General features: G+C 34.5%; 1 protein-coding gene across 2 annotated transcripts in view; it reads left to right on the top strand.

Annotated features, from left to right (window-relative positions):
- LOC149785176 (N-acetylglucosamine-1-phosphotransferase subunits alpha/beta-like) overlaps window positions 1-16,442 on the top strand; it is a 141,833-nt gene that overhangs the window by 123,650 nt on the left and 1,741 nt on the right. For both annotated transcript variants that reach the window (XM_089978975.1, XM_089978974.1), the window contains 3 exons: window positions 603-715; window positions 5,113-5,203; window positions 11,155-16,442. The exon at window positions 11,155-16,442 is cut by the window's right edge and continues 1,741 nt beyond it. In XM_089978975.1, the coding sequence (XP_089835101.1) occupies window positions 603-715; window positions 5,113-5,203; window positions 11,155-11,265 (315 nt within the window). In that variant the 3' untranslated portion in view covers window positions 11,266-16,442. The remainder of the gene's footprint in view (window positions 1-602; window positions 716-5,112; window positions 5,204-11,154) is intronic.

Here is a 16,442-nt window from a genome sequence, read left to right as displayed (position 1 = left end):
CCTAGATCTGTTGGCACATTATGTGATGGCATATCTGGGTCTTTGCTGTTAGCAGTTGGACTTGACTCAAAGTCATTATATATTCGTATTTACTTGTATTGTCAGGTATTTATTTGTATTGTCAGGTATTTACTTGTATTGTCAGGTATTTATGTGTATTGTACAGGTTCATGGGGAACATATTTCACATATAGCTATCTGGGGCCCTGAGTGGCAGAGTGGTCTAAAGCACTCTCCGTTATGGATCACTGCCATCTCACCTCTGTCTGCGTGGGTTTGAGTCTCAGATTCAGCCAATGTGGGTATGTGAGAAAGCTTGCCAGTAGCTTCTTGTGGTTTGGTGGTTCTTTCCATAGGGTTTTCCCTGGTTCTTCCTCCTTTACATGAGTATATATGGTAATGCACATTAATTCAGCATATTGCTACAATTAAATTCTCACACCATCGGACAGAATTCACATGTATCCACTGTACTGCATCTGGAACACAATATTTTGAAAATTTTCTTTTCTTATTCATGGCTGTTAAAATTCATAGATTTAACCTGCTGAATAACATCTGCACTGTTTTCATTTTTTTCTTCTTCCTTTCATTTTTTGCAGGTAAAAGCCATACTACAAGATTTCTATGAATCCTTGTTCCCCCTGCAGTCTCAATTTGAGTTGCCTAGAGATTATAGGAATCGTTTCCTTCATGTTAATGAACTCAGGGAATGGTAAGTACACAGATTTTACATTAGTTAATTGGTGCCATACAATTATGCCATGTTAAATTGTATCCTTTTTATGGGCAAAGCCACATTGAATTCATGGAACGGTAGGTACAGAACTTTCTTTTTATAACATGGTTCATGGGTGCCATAAAATTATACCATGTTGAAGGCAGTGTCATAATATAATTTTGTTACAAGCCACAAGGTAAAATCCACTATGTTCGTATTTCACCTGTAGCATCCTGCAGTAAGATTTCCTTGTTTATAATAAAACACACATAAATCTGCTTAACCAGTTGTTGCGACCCCAACTGAAAGTTTCTCAGAAAGTTGGCCCAACATGACCTTTCATGCACATTGAATGAAACAAAGTTTCATTTTCAAATGCCATTCCTTATTGGTTGATAAAAGGGCACTTTAATTAATGTGTAAGAGCTTGTTTCATACTGTTTTTGGTAACACTTTTTTTTGTGTATGTGTATTCATGAGAAATAAAGAAATCCTGTCAGAGGCAGCAAGCAGTAAAATAGAGCATAGTGGATTGTCTCCCATGATCTCTGATGATGCATGCTTAGCTATGTTATAGGCAAAACTGTGTCATGTTAAGGTTTAGTGCACATGAATGAACCCACCCAAAGTATAGGGTAAATTGTAGGAGAAATATGTCATAATTGGTTGGTTTTTACTGGATTCTCAAATCAATAAATTTAATAGGCACAATGAAGGTTAAATTATTTACTCATGTACAAGAAGAACCAAAATGCAAACAGTCTATTACATTATGTTCTGGCAAATCTGGGTCTTTCTGCTTGATTGAATTATGATTTAAAGTTACCAGCATAGAACATGGCCTGCCATTACATTATGTTCTGGCAAATCTGGGTCTTTCTGTTTGATGGAATGATTTAAAGTTACCAGTGTAAAACATGGCCTGCCATTACATTATGTTCTGGCAAGTCTGGGTCTTTCTGCTTGATTGAAGTATGATTTAAAGTTACCAGCGTAGAACATGGCCTGCCATTACATTATGTTCTGGCAAATCTGGGTCTTGCTGTTTGATGGAAGTATGATTTAAAGTTGCCAGTGTAAAACATGGCCTGCCATTACATTATGCTCTGGCAGATCTGGGTCTTTCTGTTTGATGGAAGTATGATTTAAAGTTACCAGTGTAGAACTTGGCCTGCCATTACATTATGTTCTGGCAGATCTGGGTCTTTCTGTTTGATAAACATCTGATTTAAATGATGTCTGTAGAACTAGACTTGCCATTACATTATATGCTGACAGATTAGGGTCTGTACTTTTGGGATACTTTCATTTCAAGTGAACAGCTTAGAACCAGACCAGCTGGCACATTATGTTACAGTAGATCTGATTGTAGGCTGTTTGTAGGGCATATAATTTAAAAAAGTAAAATAGAACAGCTTAGAACATGACCTACTAACACATTACGAGCTATCAGAGCTGGGTGTATGCAGTTTGATTTTGCTGGTAGATCTTGGTCTATGCTGTTTACTTTCATTAGCAAATCTGGGTCAGTGGTGTTTGTTCGTGTTGGTAGATCATATATATGCTGTTTGCTTTTATTGACAGAACTGGGTCTACACCGCTTTTTTGGCAGAGCTTGGTCTACACTGTTTGCTTTGCTGGCAGGTCTGGGTCTGCACTGTTCGCTTTTGATGGCAGGTCTAGGTCTGTGCTGTCAGCTTGTATAGTCAGTTTGCTTTTGTTTACATATTTGGATTTACACTATTTACTTTTGTTGCAAGATTTGGGTCTATGCAGTTTGCTTTTGTTGGAAGTCTGGAGTCAGTGCTTTTTACTTTCAAACATGCATTTATAACTGATTAATATAACACATGGGTGACATAAACATGTATTTAACACAGATAAACAGTGTACATGGGTGACAGTAACATGCATTTGACACATAAACAAAGTAAATTGGGAGACATAAACATGTCTTTAATGTAGATAAACATAGTAGGTGGGGGACATAAATATGCATTTAACACAGATTAACAGAATATATGGATGACATAAACATGTATTTAACACATTTGACACAGATAACCAAACTACATAAACATAAACATTTAATTTAATTGACACCGATAAACAGACTACGTGGGTGACATCAACATGCATTTAACACAGATAAAAAGAGTACATGGGTGAAGTAAATGTGTATTTAACACAAATAAACAATACATGTGTGATATAAATATATATTTTACACATAAAAATACATGTGTGATATAAATATGTATTTTACACATAAAAATACATGTGTGATATAAATATGTATTTTACACATAAAAATACATGTGTGATATAAATATGTATTTTACACATATAAATACATGTGTGATATAAATATGTATTTTACACATATAAATACATGTGTGATATAAATATATATTTTACACATATAAATACATGTGTGATATAAATATGTATTTTACACATATAAATACATGTGTGATATAAATATGTATTTAACACATAAACCAAGTACTTGGGTGATATGAACACGCATTTAGCACATAAAAAGAGTACATGGTGATATGAACATGCATTTAGCATATAAAAAGAATACAAGATGATAAGAACATGATAAGAACATGCATTTAGACATAAAGTGAGTACATGGTGATAAGAACATGCGTTTAGCACATAAAAAGAGTGCATGGTGGTAAGAACATGCATTTAGCACATAGAGTACATAGTGATAAGAACATGCGTTTAGCACATAAAAAGAGTACATGGTGATAAGAACATGCATTTAGCATATAAAAAGAGTACATGGTGATAAGAACATGATAAGAACATGCATTTAGCACATAAAAAGAGTACATGGTGATAAGAACATGATAAGAACATGCATTTAGCACATAAAAAGAGTACATGGTGATAAGAACATGATAAGAACATGCATTTAGCACATAAAGTGAGTACATGGTGATAAGAACATGCATTTAGCACATAAAAAGAGTACATGGTGATAAGAACATGCGTTTAGCACAAAAAGAGTACATGGTGATAAGAAAATGCATTTAGCACATAGAGTACATAGTGATAAGAAAATACATTTAGCACATAAATTGAGTACATGGTTGTATGAACATGCATTTAGTACATAAAAAGAGTACATGGTGATAAGAAAATGCATTTAGCACATAAAAAGAGTACATGGTGGTATGAACATGCATTTAGCACATAAAAAGAGTACATGGTGATAAGAACATGCGTTTAGCACAAAAAGAGTACATGGTGATAAGAAAATGCATTTAGCACATAGAGTACATAGTGATAAGAAAATACATTTAGCACATAAATTGAGTACATGGTTGTATGAACATGCATTTAGCACATAAAAAGAGTACATGGTGATAAGAAAATGCATTTAGCACATAAAAAGAGTACATGGTGGTATGAACATGCATTTAGCACATAGAGTACATAGTGATAAGAAAATACATTTAGCACATAAATTGAGTACATGGTTGTATGAACATGCATTTAACAGATAAAATGAGTACATGGTGATAAGAAGATGCATTTAGCACATAGAGTACATGGTGATAAGAAAATACATTAAGCAGATAAATTGAGTACATGGTTGTATGAACATGCATTTAACAGATAAAATGAGTACATGGTGATAAGAAGATGCATTTAGCACATAGAGTACATAGTGATAAGAAAATACATTTAGCACATAAATTGAGTACATGGTTGTTTGAACATGCATTTAACAGATAAAGTGAGTACATGGTGGTATGAACATGCATTTAACACATAAAAAGAGTACTTTGTGATAAGAAAATGCATTTAGCACATAAAAAGAGTACTTTGTGATAAGAACATGCATTTAGCACATAAAAAGAGTACATGGTGATAGGAAAATGCATTTAGCACATAAAAAGAGTACATGGTGATAAGAACCTGCGTTTAGCACATAAAAAGAGTACATGGTGATAAGAAGATGCAAATCAGCATGCCATAATCATCACCTCCCCAGAGGTTTCCAAAAAGGTTCCAAGTATCAGGAGAAAAAATGGAAATAGGCAGAATAAATATTTGGGGACATTGTTCTGTGCTTGGGGTCCAGGGGGCAATGCCCCTTAGTGGATTTCATGGGGTAAGTAAAGACCCCTAGATGCTAATGTGATTCATAATCATCAGTTATTTTTTTAGAAGTCCACCTCTTTATAGAGGGCAGGGAAGTATTTTTAAATGTAAGACCCTTTATGATGTTGACATCAACGTTATTTTATCGAACATTTATGCTTTAGAATTCATGTACACTGTCATAACAATTCTTGTTTCTATGAATTCGTTTAAACCAATTTAAACTTTATACCATTCAAACTTAAGACATTGAATCTATATTTCAGGAGGAAGTACCGTGACTGGTTGAAGTTCTGGACTCAAGTAGCTCTGAGTATGCTGGTTCTTTTCACCATTGCCTCATTCTTTGCTGACAAGGTAAGTATTCAAATAAAAAATGTCTTTGATTTATTTATGTCAGAGACCTTCATTCTTTAGTTATCTCATGCTGTGGATGGCACCCCTGATAAAGATAATCCATTTCTTCTTCAAAATATGTTACCCAGTCATAATACCTTAAGAGAACTACTACCTAGCAAATCCAGTCCTCCCATGTCAAAACTTTTTACCTAAAAAGCTAAAAGTTATCTGCCCACCTTGGTGGCAGTTAGAGTGATCTCCCCTTCATACCAGGATTGGTGCCAAATCCCATGAAATTGTCAGTTATTACTTCTGCTCATGCCAAGTAGCACACTCTCTACAGACAGAGAAGCCTTACAAAATCCATACAAGCAGCTCGTAAGTTTTCTGCCATAAAACAAGTTGGAGGAGTTTGATTTTCTAAGGGAAGTATGCTCCATTTGTAAATTTCCAACATTTCTTTTCTTCCTATTGCTGACAAAGTTTCCTAACTTTCTATGTTACCACTTTGCCATCTTCACACAGTTAAACACCTTTGGTAAATACATCCAGTGGTCACGATGACATCCTCTCACATTGCTGTAATAATATTGATAAAATACCTGAATGGGTGTGATATAGAAAACTCATTTTGTATTGCTGTATAATTTCCACCAAGTCAATATACATACAGGTAAGTTTCTATATTATCTTGTCTTAGCATTTAATTGATAGTCATATAGATGTCACTTTACTGATTTTACCAATATAGAACATAATTGGGCATTTCCTAAAGGTAACTTGGTCTCATAATGGGTATTTTAGGATCGACTTCATAATTATCAGTAATGACACTTCAGTGCAGGTTTTGTGCATAATATAGAAAACTCATTTATATTACTGTATAGCTTCCTCCTTTGTTGGACAAGTACATATGAATTTTGTTTACATGGTTTACTCAATATTGTCCAGCTCATACATGTAATTACTATAAGTGTTGCTTCAGTGATTTTACTTATATAGACATTTCCACAGGTTACTTGTTACTAGAATTGATTATTTAGCATCCACTTTGTCAATATTAGTAGCAAATCTCTAATTCTCTACCTAGTTCTCTACCTGTACTGTATGCACTTCTTTTCATGTATTTATCATAGTGGGTAACTCATAAGTTCATAAAGCAAGACACTTACTACGCTATGTGCATATATTGTCTGCTCTATTTTGTCTTGTAGATTTAGACCATGTCAGTCTTGCATAATATGGTCAGACATCAGTGGGCAGTAACTTTGGGCACTAAGGGGAAGGTGCAGAAGCATAGCCTGAGGGACGAAAACATCAGCTGGCATGCAAGGGTTCAAAACTATATCATTTACTGGGGAGCATGATGGGGAGCATCATTAGCCTCAGTTAGCCTTGCATATCAGAATTACAGACTGGCTATGTGGATCAATATCCCTTACCCTGTCTGAACCTCAAGAACTGGATGACATCATGCCTGCCTTGTTCCTTCACAACAGGACTTGGCCATTTAACTCTGATCACATAAGGCCATAACCACAATCGATCACGTGTTATGAGCCACCAAAAATGAAATTGTCCAGTTCCACAACTTGTTTTGTGCTATACTTCCTGCATATGATGCCCAGTTTAGTGCCACGGTACCCAAGAACCCAATTCATGAGACCCCACATAGTGGATTATGCACAGTCTATGCAGGTAGTCTCATGGATCAGTCTAACCCACATAGTCCTTCCATGCACATCCTGTGGACGAATTCCAGTTTATATAAACATCCTCTTGGATCAGTCTAACCTACATAGTACCTTGAGTCACTTCTGCCATCTTGGTGCCTCAGTTTCTAAGAGATCTCTCTTCAGTCCTCTTCAAACCCCTGCAACCCAAAGGGAGCTTCTTCTTAGCATCACCTTAGAAGTAATGGGATTTAATTCATAACATGCAGCATGTGTAGTGAGCCAACATCCTCAACATTTTTTCCAACTACTTCACAGGTAGCACAAGAGACATCGGCTTCACTACCTTAATCCAAAACTTATGAAACTGGTCCCTCAAGTTTCCTTGTTGTTATTAGATCTTACTGTGATGTGTGAAATTCTGCCTTGCAGCCTTGGACTGAAGAAGTTTTTAACCCACTCTCATGGAAGTTCTGTCATCCTCTTTCTATTACATCACCTGCCAGGTCATGTGATCATTGTTTACAGAAGATTCTAATTGTAATTGCTTCCACAATCTGACAAGTTACAAACATTTAGGGACTGCTTACGTCCTCAATTGTACATATCACATATTTAGATATTATCTAGTAAAATGGTATAAAGGAAAACTGTTTGTGTGCAAAACTAAAAATGGTATTACGCTTTTAGAAAAGTGACTACTTTGCAACAAAAAACACTGTATTATTTACATTGTGAGTTATGACTGACTGCATTTTTTTTAAAGTTTTCAGATTCTTTGCAACCTACAGTGCTTTTGGTCTTTGTTTACCATCATAGCATCAGGACAGAATCAAAATTCCTTTACAATGTTTCATGAATGTCAAGAAGAGATTTGGAAGTTATAAATTTTAAGAGTGAATGACAAAAATGCTATGTTAGTTGTCAGTGACAAAATTGAAAAGTTTCTATAAACTCTTCTAGCAAACTTACAGAAATCACATATTTAAGTAAATAATGTGCTTTAGAAATACTTCTAGACTGGTATAAAACAAGCAGTTCTAACCTTTCATTATCATTTTGTCATTCTGGAGATAATAATAGCAGCATCAATGTTGGGTGTGTGTGTGTGTGTTGGGGGGGGGGGTGTAATCACAACAACAGTCTAGCTAATCTGGAGAGATCAAAGTTTAATCAATTAGCATTAGACCATGCTGGAATATTGATATACTGATGTGTGGGATCCTGTTAAACTTACAAAGTGACATATCAAATAAATTCATTGATACATAGCCACTGGAATTTACTATACATGTACAACTACTCAATACAATTTAACAGAGAAATGTCTTCTCAGCCACCAATTCACTTACAACTGACTTAAATGATTTCTGGAGTTTACAAATCATAGTAAATAGTAAGATATTTTATAGAACAAATATTTACAGTGGAAAATTCAGTTCATGGTAGAAAGCATTTCACCTGCTTGGCTTTTAATAAGCATTTACCATAAAACAACTCCTGCAGAAGCTAAATATGTCTGTCAAAGTCACTCTCTTGTGCACTTAGATCAGAATGAGTATCTGGATGAGATTCAAGCTATTGTTTCTTTCAGCATGACTAACCAATTAATTCTAATCTTTTACCATTCAATCTGAGACCTGCAAAAAGAAAAGAAACAAGTGATATTGATGTACTTTTAGCATACAGTGAAAACATTAGAATTTCAGAGGAGAAACTGTGTGTGTATTGTTAAATGCATGAAACTGCCACTTAATTTTAAGTTTTTCCCCCTTCGTTTACTGAACCTAGAAATTTCAAGATATATACATAACATTGAAACATTTTCTATTATCACCTATGGGTGAGATATGAATCTTTTATGTTAACTTCACGATGGGGTCTTGAAGGTAGAAACTATGTTGGTATGTTAAACTTTCATTCTTCTCACCAGTATATAACAAGCAATATGCCATATGCATCACTATTTCTAAGACCGTTCCACTGGTGACATTCAGCATTCACAACAGTATATTTATGTATGATTCCTCTGAATTCTCTCTGCTCCTGTGGAGTTAAATTACTTTTAAGAAATACATGTTGACATGCTATGCAGTTGTTTATCTGTGTCTGTATTGAAATGTGGATAATATTCATAAAAATAGAGATGCAAACCGTGACAATTACACAAAAAGAAAGACAATACAGTATAGTCACCATTTTGTCCCCATATTTAGTAAGTTAAGTCCAAAATATGCTACTTTGTCATGATGTAAACAGTTCTCACATTGAGGTACAAAACACAGTTACCTCCCTTTCCAAAGAGCACTACATACAACTCTAAGGGGGCAGTTTTTATGTACAAATTCAATGCCGCAATCAGAGACCTAGCATAAAAGAATCATTAAAATAATCAAATGCACAAGTGAGGTCAAAAAGGTCCATATTTTTGGATACCTATATTAAAAGAAAGCATAAGTATATTATCCACTTGAGCAGGGAAGTCAATGGCAGTTCATAGCAAAAGAAGTTTATGCACCCCAACCCCAAATTTCTACTGACAATTTTCATGTCTTAAGGTCATTTTTGACACCATGTGATGCTCACAGTGCAAACACAAGCCCTTTTCCTAGGTGACAGTTCTGCAAAACAGTGTGTACCAAACAGGCTGATGCAGTTGAAAATAGCTGTCATCCAAGTTGCCCCAAACCCATATGTTTGCTGCTATGGGAGGCTAGCTTTTCTTCCTAGCCAGCTATTGGTATTTCACTATCAACATAATGCAAAGTAACTATGGAAGGTGTACATGCCTGACATCAATTTCAAGAACAACACAAGCCCGAAACATCTAGTTCACAAATATATCCTTATCTTTAATTAGTAAAAAATAATAGCTGAAAAAATCACTCCATAGCCTTAAGAAATTTGACAGTGGCCAATTTACGAAACTGTACCCTGCCACCTTACTAAAAAGTTTTACCCTGGGAGGGCTGGGGGTGGGGTAGTAGTAGTTCTCCTAAGGTATTATGATTGGGTAAGTATTTTTGAAGAAACATTTTAATAGAATTTTTTTTATCTTTCAGATTATGACTAAACCCATCATTAAATTATTTTGAAATACCTAAATCCAGATTTTGTCTTTATAACAGTTTTGTAAAAGTTGGGAATCAGAATATAGCACTTAATTTGAATTTTATGTTGCCACATATTATTAACATCAATGAATGCCATGGACATTAGTGGGAATGAATAAGTGAATCCCATGGACATTATGGGAATGAACAATGAATCCCATGGACATTAGTGGAAATGAATAAGTGAATCCCATGGACATTAGTGGGAATGAACAAGTGAATCCCATGGACATTAGTGGGAATGAATAAGTGAATCCCATGGACATTAGTGGGAATGAACAAGTGAATCCCATGGACATTAGTGGGAATGAACAAGTGAATGACTGTGAGTTACAGGTAATTACAATGACATTAGTGGGAATGAATAAGTGAATGCCATGGACATTAGTGGGAATGAATAAGTGAATGACTATGAGTTACAGGTAGTTACATGGATATTAGTGAGAATGAATAAGTGAATGCCATAGTCATTAGTGGGAACGAATAAGTGAATGACTGTGAGTTACAGGTAATTACAATGACATTAGTGGGAATGAATAAGTGAATGCCATGGACATTAGTGGGAATGAATAAGTGAATGACTATGAGTTACAGGTAGTTACATGGATATTAGTGAGAATGAATAAGTGAATGCCATGGACAATAGTGTGAACGAATATGTCAATGACTGTGAGTTACAGGTAATTACTTGGACATTAGTGGGAAAAGTATTCTTGAGTTTGCCTAGTAAGGTAAGTTGTTGTTAAGAATTTGTTGTTTTGATATTTATTGGGAAAAGTAGAATAGCCCACTGGATTAATTTGAAAATTCTGATTTTTATGTTTTAACTTACCTATCAATAATAAGTCGATAGCTTAAGCTGTGTCCCAAGATTATCTTGACGTTTTTGGTCTTCCAGGTTTTTCAGAGTGCTACCATATGGATTCATGCATGAGTTATATCCTCTTTTGTGAAAGTTGTTGTAGTTTAGCATTTGCAGACCTTTTACAATCCTTTGATTGTTATAAGTCACCTTCACTTCTGTCTGCACATTTTTTCCTAGGTATTTCATGGGTGTTGCTATTGCAACTTCAAAGATAAATCTATTTAGGTTGTATTTATTGATTCTAAGTCTGGGTTTATAAATCCCTATGTCACTTTTTTTGCATTAAAAAGTAAAGTGTACAATTTGAAATATTTTCAGATTGAGGCTGCACAACGACGATTTGGAAGAAGGCGAATAAGCCCAGCAAGTAATTCAGGCACCAGTGAGAGCTCATCAACGGCTTTCAAAATGTCCATAGAGACCGTATGACGGTTACTGCTCTGGCTGATCAACCCTGATTTTGTCATGGTAACACTCTTCATCATTATCATCGTCATTCTTGGGATGATGGTGGTGGAGATGTACAGGTTCAACCAATCGTAACATCAGATCAACAAAAGCTGCATCACACATTGGGGGAAAAAAGCACTATATCTCCTACATACAACTATCTTGCAATAAGGCTGGATCTCGTGTTTGCTGTTTTGATCTTACAAACAAATATGGCCATAAATTTTAACTGGCTGTCACTCAGAAAAGCTGATTTATGCAGACAGAATTGGTCTTGTGCAAAAAAGCTTAAGATACAAAGAACTGGATTTAATGTAGGATAACTTATTTCTAAGAAATATTTTATGTTAAACAGGTAGTGGTTCTGCACAAGGTTCCGTATATTACATGAGTGGGTCATGTTGAGTGAAAAAAAGATGACTTTTTTGTTTGAAATCTATGTAAATTATAAGGAAGCTTTTTATTTTTAGTACTTTGACTGGTCTCGCAGAGAAATACCTGAACTTACTCCAAAATTGTATTTCAAAAAAGAGAAAAGCTTTTGTTTGCTATTTCTCACGTCAGAATATTTGTCTTATAAAAATGATGCACACAGTTTGACCCTTAGTGAACATAGTATCTAGCTGTGTCTCATTTAGACTCAACAAATTGTCTCAAATGGAGTACTAAACTGCTCCCATCAGTCCTTTTTGAGTAGAACAGAGATAGTTCATACATCATCTCAGTGTAAGTGTATGTGTAATTTGGACTTTTTTAATGTAGCTTTAACAATTTTTCAGCCATATCGCTACGATATCTGCAGTGTGGCAGTTTATAGTGATGTCTAGCACTGGGGCATCATGCCACAGACATGTAGCACGATGTCTCACCCAGTCACATTATCCTGACACCAGGCCGACCAGTCCTAACACTAACCTGTTAATGCTGAGCACCAAGCGAGGCAGCTGTTAGCACCATTTTTGTAAGTCTCTGGTATGACTCGGCCGGGGATCGAACCCAAGACCTCCCGCATCTGAGGCAGACGCTCTAACCACTAGGCCACCGGAGTGGTTGATACATCATCTCAAATGGTTTAGTTGGTTTTAGCAGCTTGTTTAGCATATCAATGACTATATCATGTTGAGAAAATGGGGACAAGGTGATTTTTCCAAGGGCACACCAAGGCATCTGACCCAAGCTGGTCTGGGTGGGTACTGGGTATGTAACCTTTAGATTACAAATCTGACACCAGTGGGCTCCCGTTTCACATGGAATGCAGCTTTTATTTATCTGACAGTTTACTTGATTATCTAACAGCCATGATTTCATCAGAGTTGTTCAGCTAGAGCAGAATTTAGGGAATACTGTAAACTGCAACACATCACTGTAAGTCACAATATTTTAGTGTAATAAAGGTCTTGCAAAAATTGTTGATTCAGCATATCAGTGACAGAATTTTGTCAGGTTTCTAATTGGCAGAAATGGTAATGGTATTTTGCTATGTATATAAATTTTATATGTGCTCAAATGCTACGATTTGTAAACAATGATTAAATGTGCAAGATAAAATATCATAAATAATTTCTTTATAGCATCCATATGTCCATTTGCTTTTGCATTAATTTAGCATTTAGTAGATAATGCTCCTTATTACATTACCACTGCTAATATTGATCCAAGGTTTTGAAACTTGCAATATCATCCAACCAGCTTTTTTATATCATAATATGAACTTTTTGTCATGGAATTGTAAACATGAAGAGAACTTTTGCAAAAATTAGTTTGATTACTAAGTTTGCATAAATTCTGTGTTTGCTAATACTGTATATTGTGATTTACAATATCATGAATTTTCACAACTCGGGTGAATTGGATGTGTATAGAACATAATTATTTTGCATATTGTTGGTCAAATGAACATACTATCTTGCCAGAAAATCTTACAGAAAATAATATTTTCCAAAGTTCAGTTTTCTTGCTAAGTTGTGAAAATTTATGATTGTGAACATGTTTTGATTTACAGTTGATATTTTCATTGAAGAATTTATGTGTATATAAATGTGATGGCTTTCAGCACAAAGAAGCTAGGTAAAGTTTAAGCCAAAATCTATCTGACTGTATGTTAGCTGACATTGAATTTTCATTGACAAGGACGTTTAATTAAATTAAAAATCTTTGCATGCTCACTTTTATTGACACATTTTCATCCTAATGTTGTAAAATAAATTGCCATCATTGTAAAGAATTTAATCTTGTTAGCCTCTTAAAGTTTCAGTCATATAGATTATACATTTTATCCAGCAAGAATACCTTTATGATTTTACATTTATTGCCCGGTTTGTACAGTATTTGATATTAAGAGATAAAGGGAGATAAATATGTTATGCCATTTGTCGAAAGCATGCTACTCAGTAAAATATAGCTCGTTATTTAAAGGATAAATAGTCAAAATAAAAGGAAATATTTATTAAAAATATATAATTGTCCATTCATTCTCAACCATTGGTCAATTTATAGGGCTTTGGTTGCTTTGTTTTGCATATAGAAACTCTCGAATGCATAGGTCAGATTGGCTGAATTTGTACACTGTAAGCTGTGGTAATTATTTAAAATTGATGAATGTATTTTTATATCTAGTTATTTAAAAAAGGGGCATTTCCTTCTCATTCATGTGCTTATCTGTCCTGTTTGTAGCAAAACTGTTTATGTGCCATGCTGTGGCAGTAGCAGTGGCACATAGTGTTAGCCTTCTTCATCCTTATGGCCCTAGTTTTAGGTAATAAATGTCTCTCTCTGATCTCAAATGTTTACACAAGAAGACATGAGCACTTGAATGATACCAAAAAAGTGATTCACCATGAATTTTTTGTGCTGAAAGGGATTATTTTGATGTGTATATATTTTATATGTATATATCTTATACGTTTATATATTTTTCTGAACAAAATTATAGTCAGTTTTGATGTAGATATAGATTTTGATTTCTTCTCCCAATCATTACGGGATTTTTTTTAAAACAGTAAAATGCTATGTTTTGCTTACCATATATACTCACTTATAAGTTAAACTGCAGACAACATAGATGATCTACTGTTAATTTAACATGACAGCAAATCAGGGTGTGTGTTGTTCATTCTACTGATTACTTCTAACAAACTATATAGACTCAGATCTGCTGGCACATTGCAGTGGCAGATCTAGGTCTATGCAGTTTACATTTGGAAGTGACTTATAATCGAGTATACGTGATATATAGAAGTCTGATTCTTCTAAAGCCAAGAACAAATTTGTGAAATTATTTTACATACAATACTATGACATATATTGTTGATCATAATTGTTAAACATCATACATTAATATAAGCATAGAAAATTGATGAAGATTAAGAAAAATGGTAAATAGAGTGGTACAAAAATTGTTTTCTTTTTTTATATCTTCCTGTAAAATGTAAGTGGACAAAATGTGCAAGTCTTTCAGAAATTGAATTGTTTTAAGTCAGTAGAAATATTAAAGCCATGCTTAGCAGATTAAGTCGTAGTGTTGTCAAACTTACTTTAATGGAAACTGAGGCACCACTGTCACTTTTCCATCACTTTTGACATCACTGACATCACTGATGATGTCAGTGATGTCAACACATTTGTTTAAAGCTTTGGTTTAAATTTTTCCTGTAAGCATCGATTCCACTTGCAGGTCCTGACCTTCTTGTAGTATCATTATCATAGTGAGAGATTTAAGACATCAAATTATGGCATTTGTTTGGGGTGGGGGTCGATTTTGTGTGATAACTCCTTCATAAGCAAAGGATGCTCAGGTAGAGGTAGGTATACTTTTAAGTTGTTTGAAAAAATGGATACAAGTGAGGGCATGAGTAATCATGGAGGTTGTTAAAAGTAAATTTTGACTGATGATAAGATTATGATGACCATATATGACTATGTATACTTTACTATCATACTACCATATATGACTGTGTATACTTTACTATCATACTACCATATGTGACTATGTATACTTTACTATCATACTACCATGTATGACTATGTATACTTTACTATCATACTACCATGTATGACTATGTATACTTTACTATCATACTACCATATATGACTGTATACTTTACTATCATACTACCATATGTGACTATGTATACTTTACTATCATACTACCATATGTGACTATGTATACTTTACTATCATACTACCATGTATGACTATGTATACTTTACTATCATACTACCATGTATGACTATGTATACTTTACTATCATACTACCATGTATGACTATGTATACTTTACTATCATACTACCATATGTGACTATGTATACTTTACTATCATACTACCATATGTGACTATGTATACTTTACTATCATACTACCATATGTGACTATGTATACTTTACTATCATACTACCATGTATGACTATGTATACTTTACTATCATACTACCATATGTGACTATGTATACTTTACTATCATACTACCATATGTGACTATGTATACTTTTCTATCATACTACCATGTATGACTGTTTCATGCAGATTTTCATCTTGTCTATAAAAGCATATGTAAGGTATAAATGTAATGCTGATAATTGATTTATACATCAGACATCATAAACAAATCATGAATTTAGTGTCTCATATTCATCAATATGTATCCAATCCATCATTGCCAAATATGTTTCAATGCATCAATGCAAATTGTGTTTACATTTATTGTAAACGTACAATCTATACTTGCTTCAAAGTCAAATCCAACTGCAAACAACATAAGACTCTGATCAGCTCTTGGAAAATATACCAGCAGATCAGGGTCTATTTGTCTTGTTTGTTCTACTGATTACTCCTAACAAATTGCATAGACCCAGATCTGCCAGTGCATTATGCAATGGCAGATCTGGGTCTGTGCTCTTTGCAGTTGTGCATGACTTATAAGTGAGTGTGTATGGTACTTGGAGTGGAAATACTCTTTGAAGCTACAATTGAGAATGATACTCACTTGTATGTAGAGTCCAACTGCTACCTGCACAGGTGTAACTCTGACATCATATAATACACTGGCAGATCTGGGTCTATGCAGTTTGTAAGGAGTACTCTTAGAAGATACAATATAGACTCTGATCTTCCAGCATATTATGGTCTATGTTGTTTACAGTTGGACTCAACTTATATAG

The sequence above is a fragment of the Sinohyriopsis cumingii genome, chromosome 13 (assembly GCF_028554795.1).
Source record: "Sinohyriopsis cumingii isolate HCF-2022 chromosome 13, ASM2855479v2, whole genome shotgun sequence".
Lineage (NCBI taxonomy): Eukaryota > Metazoa > Mollusca > Bivalvia > Unionida > Unionidae > Sinohyriopsis > Sinohyriopsis cumingii.
The sequence above is the reverse complement of the archived record's forward strand: the minus strand, read 5'-3'. Positions and strand labels throughout refer to the sequence as shown.